Consider the following 18,508-nt stretch of genomic DNA (forward strand, 5'->3'; position numbering starts at 1 on the left):
GTTAGGTACTCTAGAACACAGCGGTTCACGATATTTGTTTGAATTTGTTTCCATTTGCCTTGAAAAGCCCTTTCGGGGGTGGGGTCAGTTAATGCTATCATAATTACTATCATTATTACTATTATCATTGTCACTATAACTACAGTTTTATTTGTGTACGCATCCGTTACTCCATCTGCTAACTTTACTCTAATTAGAAGGGAAAAAGTTTTTCCTAAGTTTCCATCGTACAAATGCACGCAGGGTATGCTGCTCGACAGGGTTCTTAATTTTTCAAACTGAGCAAGAAAATTACCTAAACAGCGGTCGTTTATTTCCATTGCAAGATAAACCGCCATTAACATTAGCGGGGAACATTCCATACACGAACATTCTATAACTAAGATTAAAATTGAAAAGTGAAAATATAATACAAAAGCAAGCAAGAAAAAGCTTTTTACAAATTCATCTTTGAGCAATACAAAAAAGTGCGATAGGGAATCAGACGAAAGCGAGGCAATGCGTCTATGCGGCAGTTTCCATCATTCCATTACTTAGATTTACTTGCCGCTTCTCCCAAAGGCTACCGTCTACGACTCCTCGCCAGATGCGTTGAGGCGCCTAAAAAGCAAAAGATATTTATATGAGCGGTTGGCCATGTTTGATTTACTTAGAAGCGAGCTCTAAAGCACAGGGATGAGGCTCACTAGGAAACTTCCCGTGAAAAATAAAAGCAAACAAACTACTAAAAGACGTTGACAACGGACGCCAAGTTCTGTTTATACACTAATAGATAATTGAATATCGAAGCTGAATCTATCCACGGTCAGTACTCTTTCGACTTTAAAATTCCACGAGCTTCCAACAACCTTCTTAATATTTTTTTTGGTGTTTTCGACGAGCAATTATTGTGAAGTTGGTTTCAAAAAAACGTGCAAACGTTTATTTATGATAGTTTTCTTGTCTCCTTATTTTATATGAATATCCCTCCAAGTCATTTACCATGAATTTCTGAAAAGTGATATTATAAAATTCCATTCCCAAATGGAGCCTGTTGGTGATATTTTTCTTACCAGGAATCTTTTGATTGTTTGGTCTTGGCAATTGACTCCTCCCAGGTTTAGGGATCTTTGACCTCGAACCCTGTGGTATATTTACAGTGTTCGTCTTCCGTGGCGACAGGGGCATCTCTGGAGGGGCAAACTGTCCCCATGGGAGGACGTGAATGGACTCAGGATTTTCCTTCTGGAAAAATCAAGAGAATATAAAGCAGATGTCAACATTAAATTTTTTCGACAATCAGAACCCACTCTTAACGTTCCCTGTCTGCCGAAAATCAAGCGATAACCCAGTTAAGACGGTCATTCTTTACTACTGAATCACAAATACTGGAACGCGACCACTGTTTCGATAAGTATCAGCAGTTTTACTTACCCCGTCTTTTTTAAATGAAGGCTGAACAGATTTTTTGGCTGCACTGCGGGTATTTAACCTTATGGTGGCAGTCTGGCGGTCTGCTTCACTGCCGCTTGATACACGTGGTCTCTTTGCGATTCTTATATCTACCGCTAAAGTGTGAGAATGTCGAGAAAAATGTAAAGATAAGCAATGTTTCTCTAAAAAGGTTTTCCTTAGCAGTTAATACGGTAAAGCATTTCACGGCTCTTCCTTAACAGATTCTGTCGTCCAAATAAATGTGCCAGTTTTTAAGCCAGGACACTGTATTTCAGGACAAAATTTGTTAGTATAGATGAGATAACGAGGAATTTATGAGGGGTTAAAGAAAATTTTTTTCTCCATAATGTTTTATGTAACCAGTGGTGCGAACAGGTTCTCTTTGCTAAATGCTTCTCGCGAACAATTGTGACAAAGGTAATATTAATGAGGCTGAAGTAAAAAAGCTACAACCAAAATAAAATCGACGATATTGTACTAAAAATAACCCTTCTCCGAACACAAGGACCAATAAAGCAAAACCAATAAGTTTCTGGAATATTCGCGACACTCAGCGTCAAATCTTCTCTATTGGAAATATATTTACATTGTTCAGTACCAATACAGCACACACCCGTTCTTGCTCTTTTCTTGGTATCTGAGATTGTTTCTTCTGCGGGAGCTGCCTGTGACGTGACGGCAGTCGTGGACTCGATATCCAAGTTGGATAAGGATTTAGCAAGTGGCGTGAGAGGAGTTTCTGCTTTCAATAAATTCACTCTGGAAGGTTTAAATGAACTTGATCCATCTGAACTTTCTCCAGCACCAGCAGTGTCTGAACAAGGTGATGCAGCGTTCTTGTCCCGGCTGAGCATTTCCAGCTTGTTTACAAGTTTCAGGCTGGTGGCTAGAGATTTTTGGGCGTTTTCTTTCTTCTCGTCTGCAACGGTTTTCCATTCCCCAACTTCCGCTTGAAGTTTACATACTTCACTTCTGAGATTGTTCATCTCTTCATCTTTACAGGTGTTAGTACCACAACTTGAGTTTTTCTCATCTGCTATAGTCTCCCACTTTTGAACTTCACTGTCAAGCTCGCTGACTTGTGTTTTGAATTGTTCTGTTTCATCAGAACCGGTCCAATTTCCTCCACCTTCAAAAGAAATAACTTTAAGGTTCGCTTGAATTAGCTCGTTTTGGATCTTTTCCTGGGCGTGTTTTGCTTGATTAGACCTGAGCTTGGCCTCTTCTAGCTGATGCAGAAGCTTTTTCTTCTCTCGGACGCATGCAAGATGATCTGAACTTGCGGCAGTTTTCTGCTGCAGATCTTTGTTTTCCTCTCTCAGCAGATTGCAATCATTGATGGCATCACGCAACTCAAACTTTACTCTGTCCAACTCTCTGTCATAATCTTCCTTCATCTCCTCACTCCCCTCTTCTGTTTGCTTAAGCTGTTCTTTAACCTGCCTTAGCTCTTTACACTTATCCTCGAAATTCTTTTCCATGTTATCGAGGTTCTTCCTAAGATCTTCATAGGCAAATGTTAGTTCGACTAATTTTGTTTCCTTGTCTTTGCTCGATTCTTCATTCTCCTTGTCAGTAAGCTGCAGTAATGTCTTCATTTCAGCCAGTTCCTCCTTCTTCCTCTCGACACATTTCTTCTCTTGTTCAAGAATGCCTCTCATCTCCTTGACGGTATTTGCTAATTCATCCTTTTCTTTCATTTCTTTTTCAAGCCTTTCCTCAAGTTTGCGGTAGCTAGGACTCCCGAGATCCACTTTTTGCTCCTGCAGATTCCTTGCACTGTTGTCTTTCCGCTCGCATTGTTTGTGCTCAGTTGTGACGGAGTCCAGTTCTGTAGTGAGTGATCTGACTCGTTCCTTGAGAGACGCTAATATTTCAGTTTGATCATTGAGACTTCTTTGAAGTTTTTCCACTTGAGTGCATCTTGCAGAGAGCAAGTTCTGTAATTTTTCCAACTCTTTGATCTTCTAAAAAACCAACCATAAGCAAAATAAAATGAAAACATATTTTTCACGACCTGAATCTCTAAGCTTAGCGACCGTTTAGGAAGAGTCAATTTCACATCAAGAGATGTAGACGGGTCAACTGAAAGAGACAAAAATTTCACTATAAGGGGCTATCACTAACGCCAATCGTTTAGCCAAAGCAAGACATACTTTTCTCGGCTTCAAAATGAAGTTTCAAAATGATTGTTAGTCTTATAGGAATTAACTCAAGGCACTCGCTTCAATCGTAATTTTCTATGACCTGCCCGTGAAATTCTCTTATAACCTTTAGGTACCGACCCATTGGAGCCCATCTATCATTCGTATAAAAATTGCTTTGTATAACGTATAATTCTGTAACATATCAATTCTATTAAAACATACCAACCTGGCCATGGTTTTCTTAAGGACCCATTTTCCTCACCTGAGTCTGATCCTCTTCCCATTTTCTCCTATGGTCCTCTGAATGTTTCTTTGCTGATTCAAGCTCCATTCTAACGGCAGACATTTCCTCCTCAAGTCGAGCATTCTCACTTGATATCTCCACCAGTTGACCCTTCTGACTATCAACTCTGCCCTCCACACTCTCCTTCACTCGTCTCAGTTCTCTACAAGCTTGCTCCAGTTCATCATTTTTCCCAGCCAACTGATCCACTTCTGCAGTTTTTCTGTCTACAGCTGAAAGGAGTTCCTGCTTATCTGACAAAAGTTCAGCGATATTATTTTCCAACTCTCCAACTTTGTCGTCGTAGAATTCAACTTCTTTTTGCGCTTTCTCAGCCATATTTACCGCGAGTTGCTCTTTTTCTCTTAACAATTCGTTCTTTTGTTCAATCTCCGAATCTTTCAAGGCCATTGCTGATGTTCGCTCAGCTTCCATAGAGTTATAAGCATCATGAAGTCGGCTCAGTTCGTTCTTTGTGTTGTCCAACTCCGACTTCAGCTCAGATTTGCTGGCTTCTAAACACTGCACTTGCTCTTGGAGGATTCTGACAAATTTATCGCTTTCCTCCTCATTTCTTGCCATTACTTCTTTTTTATCCCTATCTGTAACATAGGTCTGCAACCTTTCTTCAACGTAGGAAAACTGCTCCTTAGAGTGCTTTAGCATGCCTTCCAACTCGTACTTTTGGGTTTCCAAAGCTTTAACCATGGCTTCACTACTTTCCAGTCGTCTAGAAAGATCTGAAAAGCTCTCTTGCTTGTCGCTAATCTCTTCCTTTAATTCTTCAATTCTAGTATCAAAGTCTTCCTTCAGTTTTGTATTCTGCTTCATTAAATCGGTACTCTCTTTCTTTGCTTGTTTTTTCTCCTCTTCGGATTCTTTCAGAGCAATTTCAGCACGATAGAGTTTCTGGCGTATTTCCTGCAGAAATTTTTGTGAATCATCAAGTTTATCTACCACTTCTCTGTAATCTTGAGCTTTGGAATCAGCAAGCTCGCATGCCTTTTTACAATCTTGCTGATAAATTTTGCACTCATGCTTCAAACCTTCCATTGCTGCTTGGCATTCTCTTGTCTTTTCAAGTAATGATGATTTCTCATCTTCAAGGTCACTACAGGCTCTCAGCATCTCTTCCTCTCTCTTCTGCGTTTTCTCAATAAAAGCTTCATAGGAACTTTCTATCTTCATTTTCTCCTGTTCCTTTGAAGTTGAAATATTTTCAAGATGGAAAACTGTGTCTCTCAATCGGTCGATCTCTTCTTTGGACTTCTGAAGTTGTCCAAGTGCAGAAGAACACTCTTCCGATTTTTCTCGCAGCAGTTTTCTCCATTCATGGACAACCGATTCCCTTTCTTTCCCCATCTGCTCTGTGTCCACCTCAAGTCTCTTTTCAGCAGCTTTCAACAGATCTTCCACTTCCATTCTATCGCTATCTGTTTTGCTAAGAGTCTTCACCAACTCTTCAAGTTGACTCTGCAGTTTGGAAACTTTGTCTTCATTGGTAGCCTTGTTCTCCCTTAGTTCATGTAATTCTACTGATTGTTCTTCAAGCTTTATCAGCGTGTTGTCAAGGTTTGTTTGCACGTTCCCTAGTTCCTCTGAAATCGTCAAACTCTTCTTTGTTTCAGTAAGCAACTGAGTTTCCAATGTTTGGATACCTTGTTTGAGTCGCTTCATACTTCTCTCGTTACTTTCCACATTTGACAGGCTCTCAGCAAGTTGATTGGTAACAATAGAAAGTTCTTCGGTTAGTTTTTCATTTGATTGTTCTTTTTCAGTAATTCTTCCCTTGGATTGTACCACTGATGCCTCCAATATTTCAATCTTTTTGTTCAGAGACTCGACAACGGAGTCCTTATCTTCTAGATCCATCTGTAAAATTTCCTTCTGAGCCGCTAGTTGTTTTAAGTTTTCACTTTTCTCATGAGCCATATTTGTTGCACCTTCAAGCTGGTCTTCCTTGCGCGCAAGCTTTCTCATAAGGTCCTGCTCTGCAATCTCTTTACTTCTCAGTTCACTTTCCCTCGTTACCAACTGCTCTCTCAGAGTTGAAATTTCTACTTCAGCTGAGTTGTCATACGCTTCTACTTTGGAGCGTAAGTCATTCAATTCTGATTCTTTACTCTTAACACAGGCCTCCAAATGACCACACCTCTCTTGTAGCTGCAAAAATTTAGTTTTCTGTGCCGCCTCTTGTTCCCTCACTTCCGCAATTTCCTTTCCATTTAATACCTGAAATTCATCAATTTGGTCGCTTTTCACTCTTAGTGCATCCTGGCTGGTTTTCAGCGCAATGGATAATTGCTCAAGTTTGTTTTCCAAACTAGTGTTCTTTTCCTCCAAGTTTAAGCGCAAGCTATGTAATTCATCCATTCTATTTGCTAAACCTGCCTTCTCCTCTTCTGCAGATTTTAGCTGTTGAATCATGGACATGATCTCCAAGTCTTTAGCTTCAAGGGCTGCACTCATTCTCTTCAGCCTTTCTGATACTGACGATAAATCTTCCTTAACACTTCTCGATTCTAAGAAATGTGTCTCAGAGTCGGATTGCTGCTTACTTCTCTCAGCCTCCAGCTCTTCCAGAGTTTCTTTCAGCGCTTTTTCTCTGCTTTCAAAACTTGTCACAGTCTGTTCCAACTTGATCTTCAATGCATCATTTTCCTGTCTCTCTTTAGCTGCTTCCTCACTGGCTCTACCAATAGTTTCTTGAAGCTGGCCAATTTTTTCCCTCTGTTCGTATAATTTTTCTTCCAAGGCAACGAGTGTCGTCTGTTTACTTTCCACAAAAGACTCCAACTGGCTGCATTTGCTTTGTAACGAAGCAATCATGTCTGTTTGCGTAGCACTCTGATTCTGCAACTCGGCCACTCTCTCAGTGTTATCTTGTTTAAGAAGTTTCTGTATCTCTTGTCTTTTCTCAGCAAGTTGCTCATCTTTGCTTTTCAGTATGGTTGACAACTGTTCCGTATCGGTCGCCATTTGGGTATTCTTGCCTTTCAATAGCTCAAACTGCGTATTTAGTTCATCCAGTCTACTCTCCAGAGTTTTCTTTTCATGCTCTGCAGCTTCAAGGCGTTCATACATTGATTCGACATCTTGGTCTTTCATTTCAAGAACTACATTCACTTTGTCCAACTTTTCCTTCGCCATAACGAGCGCATTTTGCGAATCATCCAGCTGGTCTTGTAATTCTTTGATGGTCTGATCTCCTTTGCACTTTTCATGTTCCAAACTCGCAGACACCTCCCTGAGCCTGACCTCTTTATCTTCGATAACAACTTGCTGTTGCTGAAGCTTCTGTTTCACGTTTCTCAGTTCTTCTTCAGCATGCTTCAAAGATTCTTGTTTTTCAGCAATTAAAGCTTCCAAAGAACGCAGTTTATCGGATAATTCTGTTTGGAATGCCAATGACCTACTCAGTTCTTCATTTTTACTCTCTACGCAAGCCTTTAACTGAGTAGAAGTCTCTTCTAATGTTCTCATTTTACCCTCTTGAGCTAAATACTTTCCTTCCAACTCCGAGATTTGTTGGTTGCCAGAAGTCTCTAATTCGACAAGTTTACTGGTCTTTGCCATCAACTCTTCATCCTTACTTTTCAGTATATCGGACATCTGTGCAACACGGCTTTGAAGCTCATCAATCTTTTCTGCTAATGCCATATTAGTGTTGTGCATTTCGTCTTTATGGACACCCAACTTTGTTTTCTCATCCTCTGTGGAAAGAAGCTGTTGAAGTTTGATCTCTAGTTTTTCATCCCTCCTTGCAATAGCTATACCACTTTGTTCTAGGCTGTTTTGAAGTTGTGTGATCTTTTCCTTTAGCGCTGTATTATGGTCATGTAGATCTTGTGTCTTGGTACCAAGGTCTCCCTTTTCTGTCTCCAGAATTTTAAGTTGGTTTCTAATACCCTCGATTACTTGATCTTTATCGCTCCTAGCTGCAGTGATTTGTTGCACAGTGTCTTGAAGTTCTGTGATCTCTGCTCTAAGAGATCTATTCCGGTCATGTAAATCTTGCGTCTTGATAGCCAGTTCTTCCTTCTCCTCCCCCATAACCTGAATCTGTTTTCGTATGCTCTCAAGCTCTTCATTTTTCATTGTAATAACTGCAGTGCTTTGGTTTAATTTCTGTGTCAAACAAGCAACTTCTGTCTTCAAGGATTCCAGTTCTGCAAGTGTAGTCTCAAGAGTTGACTGCCCACTTGCTTTCAACTCTGCAAGACTATCAGAAACTACTTTGAAATCTCTTTCTTTGCTCTCGAGGACGGTTGTTTTAAACTGGAGAGTTTCTACTAATGCTGCCTTCTCTTTCTCCATTCCTGAAATCACCTCCCCCTTTGATATGGCCTCATTTTGGAGGTTATGTATTTCAGAAGTAAGCTGTTGTATTTTTTCTGTTGCAATGCCGCTCTCAGTGTTTTTGGTCTGAAGACAGGCTTCCAACTGAATGCTCTTTTCTTGTAATGACACAACCTGGTTCTGCAGAGTAGAACACTTCTCATTAATTCTTCCTTTTTCCTCGTCTTTAGCTTTCTCAAGACTTGTAATGAGTTTGCTTTGATTTGACAGCTCTTCGTCTTTGCTTTTCACAATTTCCGATAAATGCTCAAGCTGTACTGTCTTCTCTGCGAGTTGATCCTCTAACTTGAAGTTTGTATTACAAAGTTCATCGAGCATGGAGCTTAATTCTGTTTTTTCTGCTTCTGAGGCTTCTAACTGAGAATTAACAGCCTCTAACTCCTCTTTTTTACTCTCTGCAGCAGAATTTGCTTGTTCAAGGCGTTCTTTCAGTCTTTCTTCCTCTTTCTTATGCTGGTCCAATTCAAGCCTAGTTCGTTCTAGAACAGACTCGTGCTCGAATCTAAGATTACTCAGACTGTCAGTTAATTCTTCCAACTTCACATTCTTAGCTTTTAGCACTGCGGACATTTGTTTCAAATCACTGTTCAACTTTTCATTTTCTATTCCACTTTCTTTGCTTGATTCCTCTTGCAATGCAAGATGCTTCTTGAGAGTAACAAGCTCTTCTTTAGCATTCGTTAACTCTTGCTTGGTCTCAACCAAATCTCCCTCTTTACTTTGAAGCAACATCTCCAAGTTTGCCGCCTTCTCTTGTGAAAACACAATCTCATTTTTGGTTGCATGACACTGTTCTTTCATTTCATGTAGCTTCTTCTCAGTGCTACCCTTGATCTGATCAATCTCTTTAAATAGTGAAACAATTTCTTCGTCCTTGCTCTTCATGATTTTCCTGTCTTCCTCCTTCTGTTCTTCAAGGAAACTGTAATTTTTTTGTAATTCGCTGAGTTTTGCTAATTTTTCTGAATGTCGTAGTTGCAAATCACTTAGGGCTTTCTCTTTTGATTCCAACTCAGCCGATATTTCTTGTAAAATAATATCTTTCTTCCTCAGCATTTCTTTGCTGTTTGACAAACTTTCTTCTGAGATTTGAAAAGAATCTTCCACTCTTTTGTACTGTGACTCGATACTCCCCAACTTCAACGACAGTTTCTCGATCTCGTTTTCTTTCTCTTTGCAATTAACTTTGATTGTTTCCAACTTCAAGTTTGTGGATTCTAACACTTCGTTTAATCTCTCAATTTCTACCTCTTTCTCAGTAAGTAGGTGATCTAGCTCTTCTTTGTTTCTTCCAGCTTCGTCTTCTTTGTGCTGTTTTTCCTTTAGCAATTCATCTTTTTCCCGCATTATCAAAGTTACAGAGGTTTCTTTCTCCCCAAGAGCTGCCTCAGTTCGACTTAGTCTTTGTTGAAGCTCTCGCCATTGCTTCTGCGAGGATTCCAATTTATCAATCACATCAGTAGCCTCTGCTGATTTCATATCGGCAAGCTCACAAGCCTTTTTGTAGTCGTGTTGCATTGCCTTGAAATCATTCTTCATTGCTTCCATGGCACTATGTAAAGATCTTCCTTTCTCTTCCAAAACAGCTTTTTCCTTCATCCACTCTATCTTGCTATTGGCTTTGTCCACCTCTGCCGCTTGCAACTTGTCACAAAGCATCTTATAAGACTCTTGACTCGTCTGACTTTCCTTCTCCTTCCCAACGACAACATTCTCCAAATACATAACTCTTTCCTTGAGCTTGGCTACCTCTTGTCTTTCAAGTTCAAGTTCTTTCGACCTTGTAGTTACTTCAACAGAGATTTGCTGTAATGCTTTTTGGCTCTCAGTTTCTATATCCACCTTCTGTTTTTGCAACAGAGAAATTTTTTCCATCGCTGATGTTAGTTTCTTGTTTTCTTCACCACGTGACTCTTGAGTTTCCTTCTCTTTAGAACGCAAATCTATCTCCTTCTCTTGAAGGGTGTGTTTCATCTGTTCAATGCATTGGTTTAATTCAGCCATTGTGCTCTCTTTTTCCACAAGAGTCAGTTTAGCATCATCTAATTCCTTCTTCATTTTAACACATTCTTCGAGCTGGTCTTTTGCCTTCTGCCCTAATTCTGTGTACCTATTGTCAAGGTGAGAACTCTTCTGTTTAATCTTGTTTTCCAACTCGCTAATGCTTGCTTTAAGCCGAGCAATGTCGTGATCTTTAGTTTCTATCAGTTTCTGACTGTTTTCGAGTTTGTTTTGTATATTACTTGATTTCTTCTCTTGGTCAGAGTACTGTTTTTCCAATGCGGCAATGGCTTGTGACTGTGAGTGCATCTCTTGTCTGTTAACAAAGATAAGAAAAACTTGTTTAACTCACACAACAACATTGGTGACATATTTGTTCATATCTGGAGGAAAGCAGTTACTTGTAGACTGTAAGGTGACCAGACACACTCTCCCTTTCAATGAAATAAGACACATGGGCTGCAGTCAAACTCTCAGACCTACTATTCACTTTTATTATCTTGTGACCCATGACAGCCAGATCTTATCAAAGGTCATGTACCTGACTAAAAGAAGACTAATTGGCTAATGACCCTATGAATAATTAATGAGTTTGAGAGTTACCTTTATCTCATTCAACCTAGTTGAACATGCAGTACCTCAGCTCATTAACCCATCATTTAAATATATCTAGGAATTCTTCAGCTGAGGGATGGAGATGACAATTAAAAAAATATATATATTTAAATTGCCGAAGTTGTAAATTTAACAGTTAGTAAATGCAATATCAGGTCTTGATGTAGCCTTAGGGTTACATTTAGCTACTTTTAAGGCTGCTCTGTCAGCATTTGATAGGGAATTGGTATAGAAGAGATTATAGCTTGGTATGTTAGTATTAACAACAACAGAATGCTCACTCAATTTTATTTCAGTAATTCCAATAATGGCTGGCTTGACATTTAAGGAGTATAACAATTTTTCTACTGAGTTCAAATTCTTTATTGAACTTTGTCTAAATAAACTAAATACTAAAGTAGAGGTTGGAGAAATATTCTGTGCAAGAATAAGTTTGCTTTCTATTGAGATCACAAACTGAATAATATTCATAGCAGGGAGTGACCAGCATTGAGCCAGGGTTATATTTGTTATATTTATCTGAGTCAAATCTATTTAAGTCAAAATTTTTACCATTACACCTGTCAGGCCAGTTGCTAAACACAGCATGAAGTTCTCCATCAGTTAACTTAAAAAATGACTACCCACAATTGTTTGATAGTCAGCCATATTAGCTGTGTCCCTTGGTAAGTTCATGAATTAGAACTTTGAAATTATTAGCATGCCGACGAATTCTTTAAATTATTTGTGGGTCTCAAAACTCCATGTAGGCATGTTTTTGGTTTCCCCTGTTATCATCTTCTCTTTTGTGGTCCAGATGAACTTCTAGTTCTTTTAGTATCATGACCTACGTGGAGGTATTGTCACTCTGCCTGGAATGGGATGTCAGGCCCAAAAAGGGTTCATTAATTATTGAGCTGTGGAAATTCCATGACTTTCCATGACCTAAGTTAAGCAAGTGTACTGATCAGTTCATTCTAAATGGCAAGCAAATTGCATCTGCATTGCTTTTCTTTCATAGAAAGCCTGCTGATTCACCACGACTTTACCTGATTTTCCAGCAGTCAAACCTGAATTCTGTGACTTTCCAGGTTTTTAAAAAGGAATTATAAAATTCCATGACTTTCCAGGTTTTTCAGGACCCACACACACCCAGTAAAGTTATACCTGAATCAATTCACTCAGGTTTCCTACCAGTTTGTCTGAATACTCTTGAGCAGAGTCCCTATGACAGTAAAGTGCCTTTCCCAAGAACATGCAGTAACACTTTGACTCTGCCAAGGATCAAGGGCAGCTTAACATAGCTAATATGAATGAATTTCAAAAATGCGAGTCACACCTGTGTTCTTTATCTTTCTCCTTTAACTTGTCATTCAACCCTTTGATGACAGCCTCTGAATTGTGGCGCTGACATTCCATATCCAACTCTCTTTGCTTTGCCTTTTGTTCTTTCGAAATAAAACATAGCACTAACTATTAATTAATAGTTTTGTTTAACAAAATGCCATTAAAAGGCTTTTTGTTCATACATTCTTTTGCAGAATTTTTTTGCATTTTCCTTTTTTTGAATTGGTACAATATTGCCCACTAAAACTGAATCAAATTTGGACAGTCATCTATAATATAATTTTAGAACCTACCATTAGCTACATGGGCAAACCACACAATAAAAACTTACAAAATCTTTATAATATGCCATATGTCATAATGTCAATATCAGGGGCCTGTCACACTCACAGTGCTGTTCACATGTATTGCAGCACCTGCTTTCATGCCAAGTGCATGTAATGCACGGAAATTACCTGCACTTGACACACGTGATGCTGCAGTATACATGAGTATTACTGCAGTGTCAACTGCATAGGTATAACTTACCTAAGGCATCTATGTTAGTGTTTGCTTCAACCAGCTGAGACTTTATTGTGGAGATCTCTGACAGTTTTGTGCTCATCTCTTTAATGTCATTTTCCTTTTTGTGGAGGCATTCAGACACTTCATTTAATTCTCTCAGCTTCTCCTTCAGTTCTGAGTCCTTTGCTTCTAGTCTCTCAGTTGCAGAAGTTAGTTCAATGATTTTAGATTTTAACTCTTGCTCTACAGAGCAGTCTTTAATTTCTGAAGTAGAAGGCAAATATACCTGAAAAATTTATAGCAGTAAAAAGTAAGTCAATCTAGCTGTGAGCATTCTTATCATATATTTTAACATTCAAGTTTCCCAAAGTAAGCCAGCAACTGGCGCAATTCACTGATTACCCTGAGAAACATGCTGGCTATGATTAAAAAGTTACATTGACACAGCCCTGGTTTATTCTAGAGCTCAGCTTTGCTGGGATTTCTGCAAGTTGGAAAAAAAAATATTGCTTCAGAGTATCACATGGGGCACCTAAAATTGTGCCTGATGAAAAAAAAGAGCATTTCAAAGTACTTTATTTCTTTGTTAAAGTACTTGAAAACATAATTGACAATATCAATATGAAAAGCTGCAGATGTAGAAAACTCACTTTGAACTTAATGGCCTCCAAATGTCTCTATTGCTTTTCTCATCTTTGGTTTTATTAATACCAACTGGACTATACTAATAAGTTTTAATACTTTTTGGGGTGCAGCAGCCCTTTCTTTGAACCCCATTTTTGTACAAAAGCCTCCCTAAAAAAGGCAGAGGTCCCAGTGGCCCTGCTTCAACCAATTTTTAGTAAGAATAAACCACGTCAGTGTAAATATACATTGTCTGTTTAATTTAGTTCCAAGAGAAGTTAAGCCAACACAAAGTGGAGGTGACAAGTCATGGATATTTAGTGAGCCATGAAGCAGCAAGGTAAATAACTCTGACTTATAAACCTAATAATTGTATTTCATCATACCTCACTGTCAACTTTTACAGGAATGAATTTTAGTTCAAGTAGTTCTTTTTCAATTTTCTGGCGCTGTTCTCTCTCCATTTGAAGGTTTGCTTCTATTTCCTTGATCTTGTTTTCCTGATTAGAATGCCATTCCAACTCAGATTCTGATCCAGATGAGCTTTTCTGCACTCTTGCATGTGGTTCTTCGCCCAGTCTTTTCAGTTGACTCTCTAATGCTCTTACTCTTTCTTTATGACCTATAGAGACAAGCAGTTTCTTTACCATACTTTCCATTAGATAAGCAACAGTAAAATAGTTTGTGGTGAAATTGCACTCATGTCATGCAGGAAGGTAAAACTGTATCACTACGATAATGTGAACTAATGTAGGGCCCCTTATAGTTTAAACTACCAGACAAATCAAGAAAACAGTTTAAAAAAACTAAAGGGTAGGTCTTACTACAGGGTTAAAACAATTTCTGAAAATTGTTTTTCTCTCTGATATTGCATTAGAATATGACTGCTAGTACAGGCAGCTTCTAAACTAAGAAGTACAGCTGTATAAATGGCCACAAGTAAATTATCCAGCCTGGTTGCTTGATAAAGTTAGCCATTTTGGTGCCTGGCCAAAGCCTCAGAGTGAGTTCAAGAGAAAAACCTCCAATTCAAATTGTCTTGTTCATGTCACCATCCCAATATCTTCTGTCTGCTCTTGAGACACTTGTTTGAATTTCATCTGATCAACTGAAGTAAACTACAGCTGTTGCTTGTCCTTTATAATCAAACGAAACTTGTGCACTGAACTTACTCAAGTCTGCATTTGGATATCATGCTTTGAAATTATTCCAGGCTTTTGTCTTTGCTTTATCTGCAATTTCACTCACTTCATCTGATTTTAGCTACACAAGCCCAAAAGGGCCGGAACTTGAAGAGTTAAACATTTTCTTGCTTTTATAATCAAAATGGTTGTTTGGACAATTAATGCAGATTCAAATAATTACACAGTTTGCTTCTGAGAACCTCTCATTAAATCAAACTATATCAGACTGTTGTCTTGTTCTCTCTATAATTCATTGTATAATTTAAAGAGAAGAGGAGAAATATCTATCACCAATAGACAAAACAATGCAAGTGTTGAAACAATTCCTTCAGGCAAATACACTCTTGAGGGCCTTGTGAAAGCCCTTGTAAAAATTATTAACTGAAGGTAAAGGATTTAAAGTTACAATGAATGATTCAAAGGGTAGGAAAGGTAATCCTTAATCCCTGGAAAAAGAAAGTTAAACTCAAAAGAGATCTTTCTTCACTCATGGTTTGATCAACATTTACAAGAGAAAAATCTCATCGGCCAATTAACTTCATTTACCTTGTCCATTGTGATCTTTTGGACAAGGATGGAAACCACTCAATGAGGAGCCCTCAAGCATTCTTGGTTGCTTTGACATTGCTGAGAGCCAGTTTGAAAGGGTAAATTATTCCTTGCCTACCCCCATGTTAGAAAAACATCAACAAGGAATGATATCATGTCCATATAAAGTTTCTGACAAGAATAAGGAGATCATTAACTTCAGTGTTATGCCAATGAGGTTTCTGGTCCAAACCCTGAAGGGGCTGGCTGCTGAGCAGTAAGCCATTGGCCAGGCCTTTAGTGCACTGCTGATTTATTCAATACTGGCTGATTTCAGGTTGAAGATGATTTGTGATTGTCAGAAGGAACCTGAGAGTGAGATTTCTCATAACTGACATATCCTTGGCAAATTAAAGAAAATTAGATCTGTTTGCTACACAACATACCCTGTGACAGGAGTAACATTGGCTGCATTGTCAACAAGCAGTATGGTGGTTTCTGAGTGGAATTGGGATTATTGCAGGGGCACCCATGGCATTAGCTGCCTTTCTGGGATTTACATCACCAGCACTTAGTGTTTGGAGCAAAACTTTCAATAAAAAAAATTACAAAACATGAAAAAACTATTTCAATCGCTGAGGCAAAGAAGCTGTCAGTCAGTGGGTTGTTTTCAAAGGCAATTGAAAATAACAATATATGACATTGAATTTGACTCAATTTTGTGTGTGATTGAGCAGTATTATTCCCTGAAAAAACAGTTGAGAAATAATGCAAAAAGCTTATCTGACTTTGAAGTTATGAGAGAACAGATCAGGGAAAATTATTGCAAAAAAACTTGGACCACTTGTAAACATGATGAAGTAAGATTTGAATTTGAGAAGATCAAATGGTTTTTCACTATTTATTTCTTGACATGCATATTTTTTACAAGAAGTTTTTAATCACCTACACATCACACTGACCACATGTTAAATACAAGATAAAAAATATGAAAGAGAAAGCTCTTTAGATTGCAAATATCATTGATAACCTTTAATTAGATTCAATCACATTCATTTGTTGTTTTTTCAGCAAATTTCACAGTTCTTTCCAAACCTCTTTCTATCATGAAAAGTTTTTTTGAAAATATTTCAGTGGCAGTTTGCTTCACAAAAGTCTTGGATAATTTGTGACAAATTTGTAAAATTTCATCAAGAAAAAAGCATGCGATCTTGAAATGTTGAGGTTATTTCACAATATAGCAGAAAATGTTGAACCATAGAAATCTTTCAAGAGTGAAAGCAATTCACCTTGCAAGGAGGAATACAACAAAATGTCTCTGTGAATGCTTCTGATAGCACTTGACAGCATATTTATGGACTGAACACACTCCTCTGGTGTATACTTCTTTTGTTTTCATCATCAACACCAAAGTAGTCCATTTGTCTTTCTTCACTTACTGAAGGGTCCAATTTGATGAGAGAAATCTGTGACTTTCAACTTCTGCTGGAACAAGCTCTGGAAATTTTTCCACCATTTTCATCTTTTCATCATTAGGAAAATCCCTGGTATTTGGAATCTTGTGACAATCCTTTGCATAAAAGCTTGAAGATAAATCGAAAATTCTGTGATACGTTTCTTGTTCATATTTTACCATGTCTGCAACAACTAATTAAAGCTTGTATGCAAATTAATGTGACAGAATTTGTCTGTTGCACCAGACCAGTTTTCATTGGTGAACAATTTTGTTGTCAATTCTGATGTCTTCAAATGGGCTTTTGTAAAAACAAAAAGACAGGTGATTTTTGTTCACAAACATTTTATCAAAACTAAGCGTGCACCCGTGAATAATCGATTAACTTTAATAATTGACATATTTTTTCCTGAAAGTTCTTGCAATCTTTTTTCAAACTTGTCCTTACAAGTTTGAAATAACTTATCACCTATCAAATAAGCTTTTCATAAAAAACAGGCACCTATGCCAATGCCAATGCCAATCTTCTTTCACAATGATTAGATAACACTGTTATGACAGAAGATCAAATCAAGGGACACAATAATTTCTTTGTGAGAAGATACAACATTGATATTTGAAAATCTTCACACAAACAATCAATACCCCAATGGTGCAACAAGAGAATTGTTCCAGAGAATAATATTCACAACCCCTCTTCAGAACTCACGATTGAGACATTGTGAATATCATTCACCAGTGAAAATTCAAGTTGTCTTTTTGAAATCAAGGTTGATTTCAAGGTTGACTTGAAATCAAGGTTAAATTTATGAGTAGCCTTAAAAATCAAAGTTGTTTTCAAAATTTTCCAGATTCCCCCTTTTATTTCTACTAAATGTCAATTATGATAAAAGAAAAACCAAAACAAGTAAATATACATTTCCTCTACATTGTTATAGGCAGTCCCTTGGATTTCAGCACAAATAGTTGAGAAGCACTTGGAAAACAGTAAACCTGATTTGACGACTTGTCTTATAATCTAATTACATTTTTTTCTCAATTTCAAAACTTATGGACCCTTCAAATGATCAGGATGTATTACTCAAACTCTTCTTTCTCTCCATATAAAAAAATCAAACTGTCCTCATCAAAGACACCAGACAGTGGATTGGAAACGTCAAAACAACAAAAAAAGAGAGTGTATGAGACATAAGTTAATTTTGAATGTATTTTTTAAGGGAAATTTTTTTGGAGTAAGGAGTACAACATTTTAAATGAATACACTACACATGCCCTGTACTGAAAATCTTACCGGCGAGTTGTCTCTGCAGTTGGTTATTTGCCTCTTTTGATTTGGTCAAATCCGCCATCTGTTTTTCATATTTTTCCACAAGCTGGTTATGATCGTGCTGCAAATGATCCAAAACATTTGTCAGTCGAAGTTTACTGGCACTTTCCGTATCGAGCATCTGTTGACAGCGAGCAAGTTTACCATCAAGGCAACGAATCTGTGCTTCCTTCGCATTCAAATCGTGAAGAGTCTTTTCTCGATTTCGCTCTAACTCTTGAATGGATTCAGTCAGGGAATGATTCTCTTTCTTTAGAGAGGAAGAGTTCGCCTTTTCATCATCTGTTAGCTTCTTCTGTTTGGCCAAAGCAGCTTGTAAACTGTCCAACTGAAACTGCCTTTGTTTGCAGTCCTTCTGGAATGTTTCACATTTTTGCTCAAGCTCGTACACATTTTTGATAGCATTGGCTGATAATTCTTGCTTCCATTCTTCTTTTGCCCAACTCATTGCCGAAGGAAGCCTCAAAGCTTTACGAAAAATTACTGAAAATCTCTACTTCGATTACGAAAATCCCGCCATAATTCGAAAGCCCAGTAGTGTTGTAGTCAGATTTCCTGTGAGTGAATGACAGTTGATCTCAGTTGATATTCAAATCGGGGCCATTCTTGATCGTTGATTGGTTAGTTGGCCAAAACGCAAAAATTCAAAGTGAGGCAAACCTACTGGGACAGCTTCTCTCGCCACCGGACAAATATGATTGATAAATCCTGGAACACAAAACA

General features: G+C 38.1%; 1 protein-coding gene across 3 annotated transcripts; it reads right to left on the minus strand.

The window, feature by feature from the left end:
• Nucleotides 1-127: 127 nt before the first annotated feature.
• On the minus strand, nucleotides 128-18,356 carry LOC113673297 (uncharacterized). 3 transcript variants are annotated; one of them, XM_089193606.1, is made up of 10 exons: nucleotides 17,750-18,344; nucleotides 16,295-16,588; nucleotides 13,680-13,915; nucleotides 12,694-12,955; nucleotides 12,158-12,266; nucleotides 3,844-10,540; nucleotides 2,021-3,401; nucleotides 1,414-1,547; nucleotides 1,053-1,224; nucleotides 128-600 (listed from the first exon to the last, which is right to left on the minus strand). In XM_089193606.1, exons 2-10 carry the CDS (start codon nucleotides 16,353-16,355, stop codon nucleotides 563-565), a joined length of 9,090 nt encoding a protein of 3,029 aa, XP_089049732.1. In that variant the 5' UTR covers nucleotides 16,356-16,588; nucleotides 17,750-18,344; the 3' UTR covers nucleotides 128-562. The 3 variants fall into 3 exon arrangements, with proteins under 3 accessions (XP_089049732.1, XP_027045484.2, XP_027045485.2); XM_027189683.2 differs by lacking the exon at nucleotides 16,295-16,588 and having other exon boundaries at nucleotides 2,048-3,401; nucleotides 17,750-18,356; XM_027189684.2 differs by lacking the exon at nucleotides 16,295-16,588 and having other exon boundaries at nucleotides 17,750-18,356.
• Nucleotides 18,357-18,508: the final 152 nt, after the last annotated feature.

This window comes from Pocillopora damicornis, chromosome 14 (assembly GCF_964200805.1).
Source record: "Pocillopora damicornis chromosome 14, jaPocDami1.2, whole genome shotgun sequence".
NCBI lineage: Eukaryota > Metazoa > Cnidaria > Anthozoa > Scleractinia > Pocilloporidae > Pocillopora > Pocillopora damicornis.